This window comes from Microtus pennsylvanicus, chromosome 5, assembly GCF_037038515.1.
Source record: "Microtus pennsylvanicus isolate mMicPen1 chromosome 5, mMicPen1.hap1, whole genome shotgun sequence".
Lineage (NCBI taxonomy): Eukaryota > Metazoa > Chordata > Mammalia > Rodentia > Cricetidae > Microtus > Microtus pennsylvanicus.
The window spans coordinates 13,018,158-13,041,489 of record NC_134583.1 but is presented as its reverse complement, the minus strand read 5'-3'; the positions used below and the strand labels follow the sequence as shown (position 1 = coordinate 13,041,489).

General features: G+C 37.5%; 1 protein-coding gene across 6 annotated transcripts in view; it reads left to right on the top strand.

Annotated features, from left to right (window-relative positions):
• Positions 1–3,250: 3,250 nt before the first annotated feature.
• Positions 3,251–23,332, top strand: part of Epha7 (EPH receptor A7) — a 155,468-nt gene continuing 135,386 nt past the window's right edge. For 2 of the 6 annotated variants that reach the window (XM_075971285.1, XM_075971286.1), the window contains exons 1-3: positions 3,273–3,707; positions 7,607–7,671; positions 11,027–11,696. In XM_075971285.1, coding sequence (XP_075827400.1) covers positions 3,611–3,707; positions 7,607–7,671; positions 11,027–11,696 — 832 coding nt within the window. In that variant the 5' untranslated portion in view covers positions 3,273–3,610. Of the gene's footprint in view, positions 3,708–7,606; positions 7,672–11,026; positions 11,697–23,332 lie in introns of all 6 variants that reach the window. The other 4 variants (XM_075971282.1, XM_075971284.1, XM_075971287.1 and 1 more) reach the window with 4 other exon arrangements.

Below are 23,332 nucleotides of genomic sequence, written 5' to 3'. Positions count from 1 at the left end.
TTTGTTTGTTTTTCTACAGAGTACCTTTTCTAGTTCCCTTGAAATAGTCCCCCTTCCTTGATGAACCTACATTTGGGCAGGGAGTGAGGAAGAGGTGGGTCCAGAGGCAGCTCAGTGAGTGATTAATTGTTGGCAATTAGTATTCAGTTTGACAGCCATGGCAAGGTAATGTGCTGAGCTCTGGGGGTGTTCTTGCACCTCTACAGATGTGGTTCCTAGATGTGCACATATGAATGCATGGAGTCACTTTTGCAATTAGAAAATGCATAAACCTTATTCTCTGAAGTTACTATGATTTATTCCTAAGTATTACTCTTCTTAAAACTCAAAGCCATTTCACAGAGGTAAATACTAAAGTAAATATTAGTATTGTTGAAAGTTAAAAGAAAATAGCAACTGCCTCTCTCACTTAGAATATATAAATTAAATTGACATTAATTTTCATGTATGTATGTTTTTGTGTGATTAGTAGTAAATTGTTAGAGAAATGTTACAAAATGAATAAAACTTTTCTATATATTTGTATCTGCAGCCAGGCAGTTTTTATCTTTCTATTCTGCCTTTAGAATATATGTTTCAAGACAGAAGATATGAAAAAAACAAAAGTTTAGTGTTTGTTACTATGTATTTAAGTTTTATAACTTGAAATGGGTTATTTTTATCAAAAACAATGTATAATGAGAAAATAAAAACAACAGCAGTTTTAAAAATTCTTGTTTTTTGGTCAAATATGTTGATTTCATATATCATTTGGTATTGCTAAAAATGATCTAATTTCTAATTCACTTTCTGTAAGCACAACATTACTTCCTAATTTTTTTAAGAAATAATATTCATAAAATATACATATGTGACTAAAATTATTTTTAAATAGGTGTAAGGAAATTTATTATTTTATTATTTTAAAACATGAAATCTGTTACCATTTAATTTCAGCAGCTTTTCATGGAAGTAGGCTTATAAATGTTCTGCTACTTACAAAGACACTCTTATATGAATTTAAGCATTAAGGCATGCTATAAAACATTATACATTGAACATTCTCTTTTTGATTGTCATGCATTTCCATTTCAAAGTCCTGATTTCCTTATCAGTACACCTATATGCCAGTAGGTTGGTGACTCTAGAAATAAACACCTTTGTGTTGATCGGCAGGGAGAATGTCGCCAGCCCAGCACAAGAGCAGTTAGCCTGAAACACTCATCACCAAAAATAAGGGTTTGACTTTAACCATTCCTGTGTCTGATGGCAAGAGGGGAACACTAACAGGAGGCTCCACACTTCTTATGCTCCCCAGGGGAAACAACATGTTCCTTCTTCAGCTTCCTGGTTTAATTGGGAAGTGTTTGTATTCCTATCACTGAGTAGGAGTCATTCGATAGATGAAAGGGATATTTTAAACTGTCAAGGCTATCCTGGGACACTATAGGAAGATGAGACTTCAGGGAAATTGTTGAAATCTGGGAAATTTTATTTTGACTATTAGAAATTGTTCAGCTTTTGTGAGCTTGTGATTCTGTGAGTTTTAAAGCTTAAGTATTGAGATTTATATTTTTAATTCTGAATTTGAGCTTCCAACTTTTACCCTGATTGCATCTGTCTGGGTAAATAAGGCTTCATCTTCTCTGTAACCAGTGTGCTTTGCCTAGATTGTTTTGTCTCCCTCCAAGATTAATCTATTAAGCATTTCACATTTTCTATGCATCTTTAAAGGGCACTTAAGATGCTTTTAAGCATAATTTCTAAAATATTTAATAGATCTAATGGATAGCAATATGTAACATTTAATAAATAAACTACAGAAGAAAAGTCGTTGGGAAAAAAGAAAAGCTCATTTCTTTTTTCGGTATAATTATATTAGGCAAGTAAAACAGCAGAAGAAAGCCATAAAAAAAGAAAAAGAAAAAGAAGCTGTTATCTCTTAGAAGTCCCTACTGTACACTGGAGAGGTAACCTAGTGCACATTTCCGGAGAAGTCAACTAGGAAGTTTTCAGTCTGAGGTCAAACTTATTGTCCATCAGGAGTAAAGACTGATCGCCCAGAAGCTTCTTTTTTTCCGTAAGAAAGAAATATTGAATAATAAGAAAAATGCTCATCTTAAATATGTGTCCTATCTAACTAAACGTGACCTTTGAAACGGATGATTTGGCCACTACCCTTTTAAGTTCTTCATTTTACAATGTCAACCACCTCTTGCTTGCAAAATCTTCAAAACTGCCTAATGGAAAACAGATTTCTCCACGCACTTACCCTTGCAGCTCGGTTTGGATGAATTCAAGTGGAAATGTTTGTTACATTTTTAGTCTTAGCTTCCTTTAGAACGATAATTATGGAATAATTATGGACTAACTACAGAAAATAGTAAATGTTTGTCCAAGTAGAAGGAATGGCTATGTGAATTTAGTACCTGGCGGCTTTCTTTAAAACTGAATGTTATTTACACAGTGGAATGGAAAGCGAATGCAATCTATGAAAGACCCCAGAAAATGAGAAGCCTATAAGAAAAACGACGGGGAACGTTTTCTAAGGTCCCATTTGCCCGGGAAAGTAACTGAAGATAGGACTAGAGAAGAGGCAAGCATAAAACAAAAGACTTCCTTTCTTCCCCCGATCCGCCCCCCCTACCCCCGCCCTTCAGTGTTTCTTTTGCCATAGGTTGCTGCAAAAGCGGGCAAAATTTATTTGGAAAAAGAAAATACTTTTGGTTAATGCTCAATTTTCTTCTTCCAGATATTGAGGTAAGTGGTAGCCAAAAATATCTCCTGAGTTATAGAACAGTAGTTGAAACTTTAAAAAAAAAAAGTAAAAAGAAAGAAAAGAAAGGAAGGAGAAAGAAAAAAAGAAAAAGGCAAAAAACTAAAGCGATGTTATCCGACCCGCAGAGATTGCTAACAAAAAAGTAAAAGCCACTCTAAAAGCATAGTTCAATTTCACTGTCCCGGTCGGGATCGGTGATTAGTAGGTGAGGAAAGGTTCGTTTCGCTTCTGCCTTCTAGAAGACGTGAGAGGCACTGCTATATACAGGAGTGTAAGTCGGGAGAGTTATTCTCGGGTTTATCCAGCTCAGTGAAGCTGCAGTAGCTAAAAGCCAAATGGTCTAAGCTGCACGCCGCTGGCCTAAAGCTACCCGTCCCCGTTTTCCAAGCAACCGAACTGGGAGGGAATCCTGGACTCGCAACCCGACTCCGCTCGGCGCTGATTGGCTCCCGCTCACGACCCCGCCTCCGAGGCAGAGGCGGCCACTTCATCGGGACACGCCCCCCGGCCCTGGGAATCGCCGCCTGGCAGGCGGGCTGCGTCTGCCACTCAGTCGGAGTGGCGGAGGCTCTAGGCTCGGAGCCCCGCCCCCTCCCCCCTAATTGATATTATTGGAGTGTGGAGCAAGCGGCCGGTCTGCAGTCGGAGACTTGCAGGCAGCAAACACGGTGCGAATGTACCGGAGGGGGGAGAGAAATCAAACAGCTAAGCGTGGAGCAGCCGGCCTGGGACCCAGAAGGGGATCGATGCGAGGAGAGCAATAATAACAACAATAATAACCCACTTCGGAGCAAACAGCATCTAAAGAGCTGCGACCCAACTGCAGCCTAAAATCAAACCTGCTCATGCACCATGGTTTTTCAAACTCGGTACCCTTCGTGGATTATTTTGTGCTACATCTGGCTGCTCGGCTTTGCACACACGGGGGAGGCGCAGGCTGCGAAGGAAGGTAAGGCCAGAGGAAAGCAAAGTTTGTTCTGACTTATTTATTTCGCTGTCTACCTGCCCTAGCCGATGGGTCCGCGGCGCTGCCGGCCGCGCCTCCGGCGCCAGGCGACCCTCCCCCGACCCCCGCCCCCTCCCCGCCGGCGGCTCGGAGCGACCAGCGGCGACCATTCGGCACTAGTCCGGCCCTGAGCTCCCGGGGTGGCCGGGGACCGGCGCGCTCTCTGCAGCCGGGGTAGCCCCGGGGGTCGGGTTGGCGAGGCTGGCGGGCGAGCTCTTGCATCCGGCGGCTCGGGTCTTTCGTTTCAGCCGCCGCGTCTGGCCGTTCTTTCGCCATCGGCCTGTCGCGGGCGCCTCGGTCAGAGTTGGTTCGAAAGCTGGGGAGTGAAGCCCCGCGTCGCCCCCAGCCTTTCCGGAGGGGACGAGACTTCCGAGGCTGCGAGCGCTCGGGCTCCTGCCGACTCGCTCACTGCAGCGGCGGCGGGCCTGTGGTGGGCGCTCGGCTGCCGCGCGAAACAATGCGGCCGCGAGGGGAGGCAGCACGCGCGGGGCCCGGGCTCGACCTGCCGCCGGGAGGGCTGGCCGCAGCCGGCAGCCTGCCAGGAGAGGCCACCGAGTGAGAAGTCTCCAGTCACTTGGCCCAGGTCCGGTACTCCGGGAGTCCGAATGGCCAGTCTTGGCGAAAACCCTGGCCTCCGGGGACCAGTTCTGGTACGGAGGGGAGGTTTCTTTTGACCACAAGATACGCCTGTACGTGGGTATGTTTTTTTTTTTCTTCCCCTGCGTCTCCTTTGAACCACTGGCAAAAGGTAAAATACCTTTCGGTGCCTGTAGTTGGAGCTGGGGAAAAATAAATCCTGTCTGAGGAAATGTTTTGCTGCTAAGCAGTGTCACAATACCCGTACCCAATCTGACAACTTGCGTATTTAATGTTGATTTTCAGATACTTTAGGAGTCTGTTCAGAGCTGTAAAGGGAGCGATGTGTTAGATTTAGGTCATGGTAGTACTAAGGGGAGGGAGCGTATTGGTCCTCGCTTCTTCTATTCCTAAAATTTAGGATTTCACGGAGCGTTTCTTTATTCTCTTCGCCCACCCTTCTTCATCCATTCAATATCCCAACCCGGTGCAGTATCGCACTTTGGAACCGCCTGACCTTCTGACCCCACTTTGCACATCTGCAATGTGTGTGGACGCTGAATCCATTCAGAGAAAAACGTGTCTCTGAGCTGATGGTTATGTGTGCAGGTGCGTCTGCCAGAGACAGCCACCCACCCACCAACCGCACATTTCGAGCTTCTTGACTTTGGCGATCAGAAACAGTCATCCTGCCACCTTTGTCCCTATTCCTCCGGAATAGCGGGATCTGAGGAAAAGTTTGCCCCGCACAGCGAAGCGGCGCGCGCGAGCTCTGGCAGACTCCAGCAGGAGTTTGAGCTATAAATAACTGCATCACTAGGGGGAGAGGTGCCTGCAGCCAGCAGGCCTCGCTCGCTCGCTCGCTTGCTCTCCTCCTCCGGTGCTACGTGGAGAGGGTTCTGATGCTCGCAGCCAGAGTTCTTTAGATGCAGACAAGATGTTTAAGAGGCAGGTGGAGGGGAACGTGTCCGTCTTCTCGGTCGCGACGCTCGGGGCGCTCAGGCGCAATCAGGCTACGGCGTTCCCGGAGCGCAGCTACCCGGAGGTGGCCCGCGGCATTGCCGCACCCAAGGCGCACAGCCAGCAGCGCGGCGAGCAGGTGCGAGGCTTCTAGGGCAGCTGGGGTGGGGGCCGACAGCCCTGGTCTCCTTCCCCGCTTTTCTAGAGCCAGCAGGAGTGGCTGGGGGAGCAGAAAGCTAATTGCGGCTGCTGCTTTCCCTCTCGACAGTGCAACCGCCGCCAAGCCCTCAGAGGAGGCGCTTCCCGAAAGCCCGTCTGTTCCTCACGACTCCTGCCGGAGCTGGGCGCCACCGGCTCCCTGGAGTCCCCGGTCTGGAAGTGTAATGGACGCTAGGTTGGCGGGCGCGGCCGTCTGGCTGCCCCGCCCCGCCCCGCCCCGCCCCGATGCTCCGGCGGCACTGGAGTCGAGCGGGTGGCCGCCGAGCCTCAGCCGGGACCCCTCGGAGCGGCCAGCTGCCCTGTGCCTTCTCCGGGCACGCGGCGAGGCAGACTCGGTGTCGCGAGCCCAGAGGGAAGAAGCGCTCGGGGGCGATTGCATTCAACACTCCAGAGCCGCCGAATGCATCACCGGCTAGTGTCCACCGTCCATGCCCTCTTGATTTGCTAATTTCGCTGATAACTTGCTGGCCACCAAGTAGCCCAGGGGTAAAGGCACAGCAGAAAAGGGTAAACGCTGTGTTTATTTCATTCTTAACATCAAGCCCAAAGGGTCACTTAAGTTTAAAATCCACTGGTTGTTGTCAATCCAGAAGCTCCCTCCCCCACAATAAATTCCAAAAGAGTTCTGTGGCTTCAATTTGTTTCCTTGGGCTTCATCTCTTCCTCACAAGTAAAAGAAAAGAAAAAAAAAAGAAAAAGAAAAAAAAACCCTTTAACAATTACTTTTCTTGTAAATACACTAAGCCAAAGACTTCCTGGTATTCCAAGTTAAAACATAAATTGAAATTTTATAAGTTATGCTTGTTTTTAATTAAAAGGAGTAGATCTTTACCCTTGACAGTCTTAAACGTAAAACACTAAAACCAAGCAGTACAGGCTAACGTCTTTGTACTTATCTGTTTCTAGTTACTGGGTATCACCGAGTCCTGTAAAGGAATTGAAGGAAGAGTCAATTGTTCTTTGCTCTCCTAACAGGACGCTATTTCCTTTACCTTTCAAAACACACACCTATTAAAACTAGAAATGATATTAAGACGTTTATGTACTCACATATTCTCATGTCAAAATGTGAACATTTTCCTGTAATTATGAACATTTATGTATGAATTATATGTAAAGAATACAGTGATTTTTGTGTCAATAGATCATAAGTCAAATGCTTTAAGGTCAGGCATATTATTTTAAAGAACCAAAGCTATGTAACTGTAAAACCAGTTTTATCAGCAAGCATTTTATAGGAATAATTATCTTCAAGCAACAGCATCTCCAACTGAAAGGATAATGTATCCAAACAGATACCAGTCTAATGAATTTTTATATTAATACTAATACTTTAATCACACTTTTCATTAATATTGATTATGCTTTTTGATAGTTTAGAGATGGAATACAGTTGTTTGTAGAAGTCAGCTCAGAGTTAAAGCCGCCCAGAAAATAGCTAGTATGTGGAAATATTTCCAGTTGTTAAAGACATATGTGAAAGCTGGTGCTTGACTAGCACAAAAACACAAGCTGCAGGTAACAGGGACTTCTTTCTCATAGAAACATTGTTTAACGTGGATTAAGCCTTTTTATATTCACTTTGGTAGAAGACAAAGTAATGGCAGCTCTTTCTTCTTTAAATGTTAAACTCGTATTGTCAAGAGATGCTAGAAAATATTGCTAGCAGAGTATTAAAAAGTAGAGCCTGGCTGAAAAATGCTGTTGGGATTCTATTTTATTATGTTCATGTTGGCATATCTTGCGAAATGGTGGGAACCCACTGACTTCCAAAGCTATTGTATGTTATTACTACACAGTCACATTATCTGATTTTAACTTCTTACACACGCTTTCATGTTAGTATTCCGCTGAAAATTTTCTTCACATTTTAATTGAAGGATATCAAGTGCATGTATATTTTAATACGCTCCCCTCCAAAAAGTATAATATTCTTATATAATATGGATGTTCATTGCACCGTTCATTTATATCAACGTCATAAATCATAACGTAGTAATTTAATAAAAATTAGATTCATCTTAAAATGCTTAGAGATGTGTTTAAAATTTCCTTGTAACATCCGGGAATTCAACTTTCTTTTTCAGTACTCCTACTGGACTCTAAAGCACAGCAAACAGAATTGGAATGGATTTCCTCTCCACCCAGTGGGGTAGGTACATCTCTCATACAATATACAATATCATATGTGTTTAGAGTAAGAAACAGGAGCTTCCCCTTAGGGAAACTGTTCACATTCATACATTTAAAACGTTTAAAACTTCAATATATTGTTCAGTGTTTTGTCTTCTCTTCAGATATTGGATTCTCAGAATATGGGAAGTATACTTAGAACTTTGGGAAATGGAAAAAAAATAACCCAAACCCAAGTCTTTGAGTTCTTATTGTGAGTGGCATCAATCATGCCTGTGCGCTCAGGTTATAAATGCTAACTAATTGCAGAGAACATTCTTTTCACAAACTCACTTAAGTCTCTGCAGTTGCCTTATGCTTCTGTGTAATAATCACTAGGTAGAGTCTGTAATTCTTTAAAACAGTATGAAACCTGTTTTCATCCTTTAAAAATAGTTCTAACAAACTAGGAGACTCCAGAGGGTAACCAAAACTGTAGGACAATATCAAGATGGAAGATTTGCTGCACAGTGCTAGATTCTTAACATTTGTGTTGTGCTATCTGCTGTTATTAATCAAACGTGATGACAGAAATATATTTATATTACAGCAAAATTCAGCTTCAGCAAATGTGACTGAATATAAAATCAGCCTGTCCAAGTATGAGTAGAACCTTAAATGTTTTTTAAATCATTTTACATTTCTCATATTTAGTTTGATGATATCTTTATGTGTCATTTCTGATGGTGAGATAGGACCAACTTTTCATTTGATAGAGCAAGTGGACTCTGAGAAAAGAAAAAAAAACCTCCATTGTAACTTAAGTTTGTCTTTAAGGCATGAGGAAATCTGGGGTTTAAGGAGCATGAAATATTAATGAAGATATACACACTTTCAACTGATTCTTACAATGAGAACGAAAGCAGAAGAACAAAATCGTAGAATCAACATATCATGAACAGAAAATTCACTTGGAGAACTTCTCATTTAATAGTAAAATGAGAAATTTTAAGCATGCTTTAAGTTTTCAGAATTTTTGTTAAATTAAAATTTGCAAAGTTTCTCTGAGCTCATATTGTAGTTATTTTTATTGGCCATAGGAAATTATGGGAAAGTGACAAATTCATGAATTTGTTCATTTTAAAAAAAGGTGCTTCCTTCTATGTGAAATTGTTTTCCTTAAAAAGTATACATTGTAGAAAGACATTCATGGTTTAAAAAAAATACCAGTCTTGCCAATGACAGATGCAACCCATTTTCTACCATCTATCAATTAAAATAAATAGATAGAGAAGATGGTTTTATCTCTGAGAAGAAGTAGACTGATGAAGGATTGCAGCACTTCATCCATGCAATCCACAACATGATAAATTATGACTGCCAATGTTATCTTGGACTCAGATGGGTATTTCATCAGTCCAGAGAATCTTGAGTTAAAGCTTAACTATATATATGTGCGAGAATCAATAGTTTGTGTAAAAAATATGATCCACTGCATTTTCTTTATATGACACAGATTTGTTCACATGTGCTTTCGAAGAACGATATTGTTGCCAAGTGATGAGAAACTATTTTTTATCATTTTATAAAAATTACTTTATAATATTTATAAAATTCACTGTCTGAATTGAGACATCTGTACCAATAATGTGTGTCATCTGTGAAATGCTTTCGGTCTTAAAAAGTGTCTAATAAAACAGTGACATAAAAATATCAAATAGTGAGACTGTTTGCTTTCATGAAAAGCATCTATTTCGTGGATAATTTATTTATCATGTCTGGAATGACATAATTACTCTTAAGATCAAATGTGGGAAATCTTCAGATTAGTCTTCTAGAATAGTCAGCCTTGATTTCCCCAAGCTGAAGCTGATCAGAAGGGCACATTTTGCTTTGGAGCTTTTGCTTTTTGCTTGACACTATAACTGTTTATCCTTCTTTTCATAACTTCACTCCGCTTAGGAGACACAAATCTAACTACCAGTGGAGGAATTTGAGATATTTGCCTTGGTTACATAAAATAGCATATAAACAGCTTACTCAAGAAACAAATGGGATATATACACAGTATTATGCAGTGAAAGTGTGTGCCAAGAAACATGACATGAAGCTCAACTCGTTGCTGCTTCAGGACCTTTGGCAATATTAGGCTGTTATAGTAAAAATTGAGTAAATATAGCATAACTAATTCTTTCATGAAACATTTCTGTTTTGCAGCATTCTGCAATTCATCAGTCCTTTTAATTTTATACGAATGATTTTAAAAATACATGCCAACATTATGCAGTGGTTTTAAGTCAATTGATACTTTGATCAGGTTTTACAAGTGAAAATCATTAACAGATGTATATCATCATATTTTCCTGTCTACATCTTTTGAATTAATAGTTTAAATATCAGTTGCTGGAGGACTTAAGACCTAAAATACACAATAATTTCTATGTGGAATTTATAATTGGGAAAGATGACAGTTCCCTTGTTACTATAGGAGCAATTATGATAACAGTAATAGAGACCATGAATAGCGTTTGCTGAAGCCTTCAAAGCTGTTAGATATACCTAACTTGTTTGCTATGAGCAGGAAGTATACATGGTCCAATCATCTTTGAATTTGTTGTTGAACTGTCTGCCTCCCCCTTTTTTAGGTGAAGTAATATAAATGAATTCACTTGTAGTATATATTGTATCAAAAGATAAATGGGCCTTTAAAAACAATTCATGCATAGCTTGCTAATTTGACGAACATATTTGGTTGTCCACTGAAAACAAATTGTTTGCACGGGTGAATTTTACTCTCAAAACTACTTGGTAATTATATATGGCTCTATGTACAATTTTAAATATGATGCTGGAAAAATAAGCAGCTCTTTAAAATGCTTTTTCAAAAGATTGCAGGATATTACATATTATACTTTGCAACACATTGTATAATGTCTTCACATTCCAGGATTTATGGAATCTTGTTACAATGTTTGTAGGCATCTTTGAACTTAAGAATAAAGCAAACATTTAAATTGCCAACTGAGTTATCAGGAATTCTGACCAGCATCCATACACTTTGAGGAGTAGTGTTAATAACTATTAGCCTTAGCCTGTTAAAATTGCAGTCTCACCAGAGACTAAACACTTAAACATGAAAAGAGATACTGGAACGCTCACAGCAGATGTGAAAGAATTAAATTTTCATTCTTTGTTCAAACGCAAACGATGCTCTGTTAACTAAAATACTGCAGAAGGGGAATCCTACGTCTCTGACTTCAGGGACGCATACTTGTGGTGCTCTCATTGTTCTTCATATTATTTCGAAACTACGATGTCATTTTTTTAATTTTTATTTTTGCTGAAAGACTAATGAACCCCCTCTTGCCTTTTTTTTTAAAAAAAAAAATGTACAGTGGGAAGAAATTAGTGGTTTGGATGAGAACTACACTCCGATAAGAACGTACCAGGTGTGCCAGGTCATGGAGCCCAACCAGAACAACTGGCTGCGGACTAACTGGATTTCCAAAGGCAACGCACAAAGGATTTTTGTAGAACTGAAATTCACCTTGAGGGATTGTAATAGTCTTCCCGGAGTACTGGGAACTTGCAAGGAAACCTTTAATTTGTACTATTATGAAACAGACTACGACACCGGCAGGAATATCAGAGAAAACCTTTACGTAAAAATAGATACCATTGCTGCAGATGAGAGTTTTACACAAGGTGACCTTGGTGAAAGAAAGATGAAGCTGAACACTGAGGTGAGAGAGATTGGACCTTTGTCCAAAAAGGGATTCTATCTTGCCTTTCAGGATGTAGGGGCTTGCATAGCTTTGGTTTCTGTCAAAGTATACTACAAGAAGTGCTGGTCCATTATTGAGAACTTAGCTGTCTTTCCAGATACAGTGACTGGTTCAGAATTTTCCTCCTTAGTTGAGGTTCGTGGGACATGTGTCAGCAGTGCCGAGGAAGAGGCAGAAAATTCACCCAGGATGCATTGCAGTGCGGAAGGAGAGTGGTTAGTACCCATTGGAAAATGTATCTGCAAAGCAGGCTATCAGCAAAAAGGGGACACATGTGAACGTAAGTAATATTTGTTATTTTAATTTGAAGTTTTTAGTTATCAGATATTTTATATAATAACGAATACTCAAAAAAGTAAATCTCTTATGCCAGTCACCCAGTTCATTTTATCTTAAAAGTCACTATTAAATACTACAACTATGTATAGTAGTATCTTCTCTGTTGATATACAATAAATGTTGGTGATGATAACAATTGTGAATAAATTTTGCTTGCCTTGTTAAACATGTTTGGTAATATGGAAGGAAGCTGTTGCACACTGGGCTGTAAGGTTTAAAAGAAACAATCAGTGAAGTGGACTTTAACCAGTGAAGACGGAGGGCATGCCCATAGGGCCTTAATGAGATAGGATTCTTCCAGCTTCTAAGCCCTGATCCTCTGAGCCTTCGGTTAGCACAAAGTATAAGGAACGGCAGCTTACAAAGAGGAGCCCTATTAGTGATCAAGTATTAACAAATAGAGCACAGATATTTAAAACTACCATTCATGAGTACAGGAATTTTGATGTGAAAGCACCATTTCATGTTACCCATCTCTGTAGTTCCTTTTGCCAATGATGTCATTCTTTTCTGGGCTAGAGAATACACTGGGTGCTTTTCTGGTAAGTCAGGCCACAGTGAATCATATTTTTGTACAAAAGGTCTGAAGTAATGTTTGAGTTGGCACAATACAGCAATTAAGTTGTTCATATTTGTTTTTGGACAATAGTGTATATTTTCAAGAATCCTTTTCTTATATTTTTAAAAATCAATTTTCTCTTAATTAACGTGATTAAATATTAGAATTTTTTTAAAATTTGAAACAGCAACATGTGTTTAACCTTTTCCAGTTTAGGTCCTGAAGAAACATGCAAGGTTATATTACTTATGTCAGTATTAATTTACGAAGCAGAATATAGTCTATAGAATGACTTTCACATATTCCTTAAACTGCTAAGTTGGCAGCATAATTTAAATGCTTACAAAAACTAGTTAGGTGAAAGACAGCTGCGCATCATGATGGTTGTAACTATCTATGTTTTCTTCTAGCTGTTCTAGGTACTCATCCTTGTGGTTTCCATGTATTAGCTTGGTTTTTGAGATAGGTTCACTGTCCTGTCTAATTTTACACAGTGGAAATGGGACTCTGAGAAGCAAATAGGTCACTTGCCATTGCACTAATAATACCTGTGTTAGTCTAGATTCAGACTTAGCATATTCTGATTTTTGGGCCTACATTTTTTAACAACATTACTTTTGTAATTTTCTCCACAAAGCAAGAAGAATCCTAACAAATACTATTTTTCATTGTTGATCTTAAATCTTTTCCACATAGTAACAAGTTGCCCATGCCATATCTGAATTATATCATCCCCATTTTATAAGAATATTTAAAGAATAAATAATAATTTAAAAATATTTAGATATCTGAAATGAAGAGTGCAAAATACACCTTTAATCCCAGTGCTCTGGAGGCAGAGGCAGATGAATACTCAAGATCAATGCTAGCCTGGTCTACATAGTGAATTTTTGGTAAGTCAGCTCCCTGATAAAACCTTGTCTCAAAACAAACAGGTAGGCAGACAAAAAATAAAATCAAAATTTATATTTCTGATAATTTGTTTAGTTACATTATGATCCTTTGGCTTTAAAATAATGGCCATTCTAATTTGAGACCTGCTATAAGTAGAAATTGCACACTGCATTTCAAAGGAATAAAAGAAGACTTATACAATTAGAAATTATCAATATTAAATATAATCTGAAATAATAATTTAAGGTTAGGTGTATTGGGTTAAATTTAGTATTGCACGAAACCTATACAAATGTTAAGCAAGGTGTAGGTGTGCATGTCTGTTATTCACGCACTTGGGGCAGAGGCAGGAAGTTGACAATGAGGCCAGTTTGCAATGAGATGCAATGATGCCTTTGGCTTTTAAAGCAAATAATAATAATAATAATAATAACCTTAAATATCTATTTCTCTCCTTTTGTCACAGCTAGCTGATATACTAAACTTACATTTATGACTCACATTGTACTCTTATTAAACACACGTTTTGGTTGATAAAGCTGGGTGCTTATGTTGTTCAGCCTTGTTTGAAGAGCTAAGTCCATGATATGGATTGCCAGGACGGATATAAAGTAGTCCTTCCCCAGCACTCAATTATTATCCACACTGTAGAGAACACTGTAAACACTGAACAAACAAAAAGAACTTCTGTAGACGAAGGTCCCATTAGCAAACACCGAGTTCTCTGATGCCCCTACCATCGCTTTCCTCCTTCATTTCTCATGAGAGTAGTCAATTAGAAAATCTTTAGGATTCCACACATGTGAACCAGGAAAATGATACAACATTTCCCATCCTTCCATGGCAGAATGGAATCTTCCTGGATAAATATAATATTTCCCCAATGAAGTAATCAGAGGAAAGGCAGTGTTCTTATCCAGGAGGAGTTAGCACTAGTTCTTGAAACAATGTTGAGTCCAACTGTACCAGCTATTTAAATGTTTTGACAGCAGCAGTGTATTTTTTTCTGTAAGACAAAAGCTAATGCTAATAACTTAATTGATGTGAGAGAAAATTTTCAATTTTGCACTATTATAAATGGGGAAGAAGAAGCAAAGCAGAAATGCATATTGTGTAAAAGGTCACAATTAAATTTGATAAAAGACTAGGAAGTAAAGTTTTTTTACATGAAAATCACAATTACAATTTTTGTTTAATTTTCTGTAATTTCACAGGAAATATTTGAGTTATACACATTTATACAGAGAACCGAATACAAATATCTTTAACTATAGTTTATAGATATATTTGCCATAAGAAAAGGCTGCAGTTTGTTCCAAATGAGCAGAATCATTCTGCTAACCATGGTGCTATTATAAATAATTATTTGGTTTTAAGGAATTAGTACTAAAATTGGAAACCAAAATTACTGTCATCTGTGAACTACACCATGGTACCTAAAACTAAAGTAAATTCCCTCCACCTTCATCTGCACAGAGTCCTGCCATTTTATGGGTGGAATTGTTTATTGGCAGTAGGCATTCATTCATTTCTGAAAGCCCAAAGAAGTTAAGATACTTCTCCGTATCCTTATATTTGCCTCATTCTAAACCAGTGACATCGTTCAGGACAAGACTTTCTAGGATTTTTATGAATTGGTGATATACTTGAGGAAGGAACTATGCTCATTTGTGGAAACACTCTGCTCCTTGGCAAAGTTCCAACGCATGGCTGTGAGGGTGCCTGCCTCTGGATTTGATCCAGGCCTGCCTTTATAATATTCCCCCTGTTCCCTCTCAATGATCCTGTTAAGAATTGGAAAACAAATCCAGTCCCGTATTGAGGAACACTGATGTCTTGAGAGGAGATGCTGGTCTGTCCCTAGCCAAATGTGACTGATTAGCCACTTAAAGCCTAGTTTATCTGGGCGCTGTCTAGCGCATCATTGAGATGCTTAGTGGAGGACAACATGAAAAGTGAGTAAGTGTGCAAACTGGTCACGATTTTTACTAATTGCTTTAAGAGCCCGTTTCACGACCTTGAAGAAAGTAATTCTTTTTCTAAAGCCACACGTTTCTTCAATCTATGAATACATGAAGAACTTCTAATAATTGTCTATGAATACATGAAGAAATTCTAATAATTAAGTAACTGTTTTCAAGTAGAATTTTGCAACTGCTTTAAAATATGTAATTCTAATTTGTAAAGCTTTCTTGTCAATTTTACATTTTGAAAATTTGTCTTTAAATTGCAGCTTGAATGAAAACTAACAAATATATTGTTTTTCTGTGTCAGGAAGAGAGCCTTTTAAAAATCGTACAGATTATTATATTTTAAAAAGTATGTGAGAAGATTGGTAAAATTGCATCCTGAATTATTTTTGCATTTTTAAACTTTTGTGTGGTTTTGCACACGCATAGCTGAGTTTCATCATAGATTACTGTGGGTAATTTGCAGTAGATGTCGAACAATCTTGGTCCTTCATTTTCTCATGTAGCTATTTGAACTTTCCTGAGACTCTGAATCTCAGAGATACTAAGGCAGTAAAGTTAGATGAGCTTGTATCTTTACTTTGTATGTGTCTTTATTTTTTTTTTTTTGTCTTTCCTCAACTATACAACATGTTTCCCTAAAGTCTGTTCTGGACTTCAGTGTATAGTTTTGAGCTGCTGCACAACTAATCACATTTTATTTTATTGAAGATATTTGAATAATTATCTGGCCCAAAAGTCCTATCTTTTTGCTTTCAAAATGTTCTTTCTGGCTTGAAGCATAGAGTTGATATCATCAGGACTGTAAAAACACATGGCGATAATATAGAAATGTGATTTGCTTGCTATGTTTCTATTGCTTAATTGCATTTTCTGAAAAGAAAAAAATTAGGAATTTCCTCAAGATTATTTAAAATACAAATTCAAATGATAGATTTATAGTTTTGATTAAAATGTTTTTTTTCCCATCTGTATCCTATTATTTTCATTTGACAAGTTAATAGAGATACCATTTTAGTGAAATATGATTTATAAACTTTTAACATCTACCATCCTGGAACTTAAAACATCCATTTGACTTAAAAGCATTAACTGTTTAAAATTTTCTTCTTGCTTGCAGTTATGAAACCATGCTTTACTTTCACAGACAAGGAGCATATGATTTGTAACATCAAATTCCATGATAGCCAATTAGTCTTTGAAATGTATTGTATTGCTAAAGAAATATTAAGAGGAATATACTCTGTATTACAACGTAAATTGCTGTGATGTAGAAATTGTAGAATTCTGAAATTCTGGATACACACCTTACCAGGTACTTAAAGTAGGGCATTCTAAACCTTAATTTCCTTAAGTTTAAATGGGGCTAATAAAAATAGTACTTCCCTCATAGGGGTCTTATTAGAATTGAATGAAATAACGCACGTTAAACCCTAAGAATAGTATCTGGGACATAAAAAATAATCAATGAATATGTACTATTATCTTATTATTAATAATGCAGTATGATGTATTCTAGATAAAAAAACTATGGAAATAAATGAGTGAAAATATATTGTGCAAGCCACAGCCAGTGAATTATCCTTTTACCTAGCTTTCTACCTTATGTAACACACAAGAGAGCATTGAAATAAAATAAATAACCCATACTCAGCCATTTTCCATCCAGAAATGTATCTGAAATATTAGTAGTAACTTGAGTGCTCCAAGTTAAGAGTTAACACTGCAGTTGAACTTAGATATTATAATATTAGTGATTTTTCACAAAATGTTTGAACTGTCTTTTTTAACAATTTTGAATTGTAATAATTTTATATACATATTTAGGGAGAAATAGATGAAACCAAAACTATGATTTTGATTTAGTGTAGGAATTTGAGGTGATATTTTATTCTCTCTGCTTTAAAGATATCTAGAATTTTAGCTTTCATATGTTATAATTAGTATACTTAATTATAGTATAAATAATTATGATATATAGGTAGTCACAAAGCTAACTTAAATTGTGTCTTCAATATGTGGTCTTAAATTGCCATTAGGTTCTGCATAAATGATACATGCTGGTAAATGGCAAGTATATTTTAAAAGGTGCAAAAGGACAGAGATTTGGGGCTTTTGGTAAAATAGCTCATCGATTTTGTTTCTTTAATTTTTAGTCAGCAATTTGCATGGACTAATTCAATAATGTTGAGAAATGTCACCAAATCATTCAGCCCAGTAGATAGATACTATTACCTAAATGCGAAGAGCAGAAAAGTATAAATGAGATAATAACAAGCTGCTATAATAATACATGTTTTACCTCATGCATGGCCATGATGTGGCTATCCATTTTACTTTTTTATTTTGCGCACCTCTGGGTGTGTGTTTATGTCTGTACCACTGTCCGGGTGGGATCAGAGGACATTGTCCAGGGGTCAGACTTCTCCTTCCACGGTACAGTTTAGGAGATGGACCTCAGACCAGCAGGCTTGGGGCCGAGTGTCCTTACCCGCTGAGCAGTCCTGCTCGCTTGCACACTTCTGTGATGTAAAGCAGCAGGATAATGGCGAGCCTGGGCTAAGTACCCACTGTCACAGAGAGTGCAAGGCCGCTCTTTAATCAGGTTGCTCAGTCTTCAGGATCCCCAGAGTACCCGAGCAATTACGGAGGGCCGTATCAGTTTGATCAGTTGCAGGATCATGTTAATTGACTTTCAGAATATTTGGAGAGGGGATAGAAACCTGAACGTTTTCTCGCGTTATGACAGTTTCAAAGTATTTGTGTCTGTTTTCCTAAGCACACTGGGCAGTCCAATTATTTTTCATCCCTCACTCTCTTTCTCCTTTTATTCCAGTTCTTTAAACGGCAGTCTGTGTGAAGTACTGATACACAGTATTCCTTTATTGTTTAGACGCTTCATGCTCCTAAGCCTAGAGAAAAATCCTATTTTTCAGACTGGCACTTAAATCCTTTCATCTTAACCATGGCAGGTTTTTATTTTTTTTAATGAAATTTCAGTGCATATTTATTATTGTTGAAGTCCTGCCTTTCTCCCTCTGTCTGATACTGGTTTACATAGCTTTAAACATTGGTCCGCTTTTTTTTCCTGCATTGTCCCATTATTTAATAATATCTGATATTAAAAACAAATGTAGTTCTCATTGCTACTTCTGTGACCTGACTGACCTACTGCTGACGTCCCGTTCATCCTTGGTAAAGCACTGGGGCTTCTTCTGAGGTCCTCCTGGATGACTTCTGATAGTAGTTTGTACCCTACCCCTTACTGGACACTGCTTTTTCCCACATGCTCTCCTTTCTCTCCTGGCAGGGGAGGGATGAGGAACACAGAAGGTAATGTGCCCCACACCTGAGGAAGTCGTTCCTATGAAAAACAGCTGATCACTATTCCATTCATTTTCCCACTCTCTCCCAATCTTTCTGTGTCTTTCTTCTCAGCCTCCTCATCTCTTCCTTCTCATGAAATAGAGGCTTGGTCTCTCCTCTCTGTTACCAACCCTCTGAGAAGGAAGGGTCTCTCCCAGCCTGCATGACTTTTTCTGAGCTAAGGTCTGAAGTGTGTTTATAGTTATTGTATGCTGAGACTGAGGAATGTTCTAAATCTAGAATCTTTACTTTCAATTTATATCTTTAAAATATTAGCTTGAATAAAAAGCAACAAAAAGAAATAAAATCTAGAATGAATTTGGTGATCCCTGGAAAAGGGAAGATATCTATAACCCCCATTACATCATAATATTGCTCGATTTTATACTTGTATCACCTCATACATTTTTATATTTTAAATTCTGTACATTCAGAAACCTATGATACTTGTCTAATACATTTAAAAATAAACAAAACACAGATATAGAATAAGTGTCTCTGTGGTCTCTGGCTACTTTCTTGTAAAAGCAGTTGTTGTCTGTGTTTATCCAGAGACACGGATAAATATTACAATACATAAAATTACACTCATGTCACAATTTCAAGGTAGAATAATGTAGTTATTTCAAACTATTCAGGTTTTTACTTATCTTCAGTCATCTCTGTTTGTATTTATAGTACCTTGAAATTTAATTTTTCAATAAGGAGAAGAATAGAAATAAATAAAATGGAATGTAACGAAAGGAAGATGAGGATATGGAGTTAATATCTCTGTTTCAGGTTTTAGTAATTTGTGCATTTAGCGTATAATTTTAAACATTTTAGGTTAAACTAGTCCTATGTGATATTCTTTTATATTTCTAGTAGCAGTTTAAATTGGCATGAATTTCTGACAGGCAGTGTCATAATATAAATCAGTGATCTTCTGTTTCCTATACAAGTCCAAGCCTTTATCTGTAAGATAATTATAACTCTCCTATAAAATAATTTCTTGCTAATGATTTCTGTTTGACAGCTATTCTGTGTCAATAATATTTTTATGATAAATTTTACACAACTATATAATCTTTAGTTTTTTACGGCTATAATGCATCAAACAGAGAAGGAAATTTCAGAACAAATCTGTTTAAATTAGTACATCAACTACAAAATATCTTACAAAAATTAGACTTATAGGCTGGACATCTGTCCTATCATATTCTTGTAAGTTAATATGGGAGAAGCAGATATTTTTACACATAAAATTAAAATAAAATATTTATTATAATTTTAAATGTATGTGTATCTGTGTCTGTCTGTCTGTGGTATATTTGTGTGTGTTTCCGTATGTGGGTAAATGAATATGAATGTAGTTGCCTCGGTGGTCAAGGGGCTTCGTATCTATAGAAGTAGGAGATACAAGTGGATGTGAACCTCTTCACTTACTTGGGAACTGAACGTGAGTCCTCTGGAAGAGCAGGCTGTGCTCTTAACCACTGAGCTATTTCTTCAGCTTCATGCCTATAGATATTATACTTTAAATCTAGTGAAGTGTTTCTCAGTCTGTGGGTTTCAACCCCTTTGGGATCAAATAACCCTTAAACAGGGACGACATATCAGATATCCTGAATATCAGATAACTGTATTACAATAACAATAGTAGCAAAATTACAGTTATGAAATAACAGCAAAAATAATTTTATGGTTGGAGGTCACCACAACATGAGGAACTGTATTAAAGCGTTGAAGATTTAAGAAGGTTGAGAACTCCTGAACTAATAATAAAAACAATTCAACCTTGAATTTAGTTCAAATTAATAATCTATAGACATTTTTATTTCTAATATGTGATAAAAATTATTAAAATTAGGTATATTATAGACATAATTTCAATTATCAGCATTTTCTAGGAAACAATTTTGTTTGGACATTTAAACAATTTACTGTTGATGATGATATTACATATCAGTGCTAATGTCTTAAAAATTACAGCAGCTATGAAAGGACCCATAGTGTGCTATATTCTACTTAATGTATCATCTAATTAGCTCTTAGTTTCATCCCTCACCGGTAGGGATTTGACCCTCAGTCCAGCACTGCTCTGGAGCCATAAACGATAAATTGCAAGGTGTTTTTGTTTCCCTTGACTTTGTAAAATATCTAAATCTGAGGAAAGGAACCTACAGTATTTTGACCCTGAAGTACAAGAGTTGATTGGATATAATATTTATCCAATAATTATAATGTGTAGCTACACAGCTGCATTTATTATTGAAGTTGAGTAATGAAAATATATTGTTGTAGCTTATTCTACCTTGTAAGATATTTTTTTGTAAACAGAGAATAGGAGAAAAAAATAGTGTAGAAGTGGTTACTTGTTGAAGGGTATAATGTCTTGAAAGAATATATTCCTGTCAGTTAGGGGAAAAAATAAATGCTTGTTCTCAGAAAATAGATGAAATATTAGGCAAGCTAGGTAAATTCCTAGTGCTTTAACTGTTCTCTGTTTATTTAAATAGCAGTTTACTGTTATTAACTGAACCACTTCCCATGTAGACAATTACACCTAATGATGTTAATGACATTAATTTAAACTAATAGCTGGGTTAAACAAATAAACCTAATGGATTCTTTAAATATTTCTTTGTGTCTTCTGCTTTTAACAAGATGAAATAACGAACATTTACTAGCTTGTCTAAGTCTGATGCCATTTTGCGAAGGTCGTCTGCCTCCTTGAAACGAATTATGAGAGAAGATATACCCTTTACTCTCTCAAATAAAATGCATTTTAACAGATATTTCATACTCTGGTGGCATAGTATTTTACAAGACAATTAGAATAATAAATTCTTGGACTGTCTGCCCTGAAGATCATTAGCAATATATTAAAAGAATATATTGGGAAATAGGACAAGTCAAATCCTCATGCATAGAGTTAGCATTTTATTGAAAAGCGTTCCAAAGGCAAAGTTGAATTTCTTTTTCTGTTTAAACTTACTTAATGGATACACAATTTATAAACGTGTACTGCCATAAATGCACATGCCCGCGTGTGCACACGCTCTCACCTCCCTCCCACATAGCCTCACATACATACACAGAGCTACATAGCTCACTTGCACCACACTAAGAGCAAAATAAAAGCATTACTGAACATAATAATGGAACTAAAGGAAAAGATTTTTCCTCTTGCCTCATTTTTAGATGTCTAAATTGTTATGCACCGATTCGTTAATTTACAAATACCAAAGAGTTATGTATTTTTTCCTCTGTGGAAATCATAATTACCAATCACAAAGAAATAGGAAAAAATACTTCTAGGGCATACGCTTGAAGTATTAGATGTTTTAAAAGCAAATCAAAATAAAACTACCTCAGTGATATAAACTGTAAGGCTGAAAGTTTATAAAATAAATGTTTTCTTCATTTTCTAACAGATACTTAAGATTTCATAGGATATATGTAACAGATCAGGGCTGCTTTGTTCTTGGATAAAAGGGAACGTGAATTCGGGCTTATATAACCTTCCAGTTTCCTCAGTGTTTGATCAGGAGAGAACAATGACGATTAGCACATCTTTATTATCACGTCTGTTGGATGGACATGCATTCTGAAGTAAAATCAGTGGGTATCTCTTATAGGATCAGTTACCTAGGCATTGGGCAGAAGTCGTTGCCATTCATCATGGCATTCACACTGCATGGACAGCCTCTGCAAAGCCTTCAGACCTTACCCCTCAGCTTTGTCAGGGCAGAAAGGCAATTTGCCATTTGAAAAATCTCTTTCTTAAAACTGACAGCATCTATTTCTCAAAATTGTCCGCGTAGACAGGTAGTTTTGGTTTGCGAACAAAATTTAACCTATATGCATACATAGCCCACTCCTTTCCTAAAGTTTTTAGTTTGTAACATTGATTTTTGTGTAAAGTCAAGTGCAGGCCTCTGTGTAATGTAAAATAACATTACCCTTGCTAATTCAGTATGTACAGATCATCACTGCATATCCATCCATATTTGTAGTATATCTCACTCTAAATTAAGAAAAAGTGAATACTCATTGATATCTCTCCTCCCGCTGAGTTTTGTTTTTGTTCATGCCTGTTCTTTTAGAGTACTTTAGAGACTTTAGCAATTGCTTTTAATTTTCTTGCACTATTACATGGTTTAAAATGTCTAAAAACATGTTTTACCATTATATGTGTGTGCATATGTATGTGTATCTATAGATATATAGAGAAAGTTAGTTTCTTGTTTTTGTGAGATGGGGTCTCATTGTATATGTGAGGTTGGCCTGGGATTGCTATGTAGGACAGGTTTGCTTTATACTTGAGATTCTCCTGCCTCAGCCTTCTAAGAATTGTAGCTGCATATGACCAGATCTGGCTTTTCCTATCTTTTTTTTTTTTTTTTTTGGTTTTTCGAGACAGGGTTTCACTGTAGCTTCAGTGCCTGTCCCGGAACTAGCTCTTGTAGACCATGCTGGCCTCGAACTCCCAGAGATCCGCCTGCCTCTGCCTCCCGAGTGCTGGGTAAAGGCATGCGTCATCTATTAAATGGATACAAATAGTAAGAGTGCACCTTCCTTCCTCATTGTGTCCTTATTTAGTAGAATGTAAGTATCCTATAAATGTGGCAGAATTTTAGTTTCTGCTTTCCTTTTATGCCAGTAATTTTGCTTATTATAAACTAATGCTGGACATGCTAGTATTTAAATAAAGTAACTGAACTTGATTAATCCTAATTGCTTAACTTTACAAAATTTGATCTAGTGGTGTTATGTCTCTCAAGTTGGTTTTATGTTTTCTTTAAA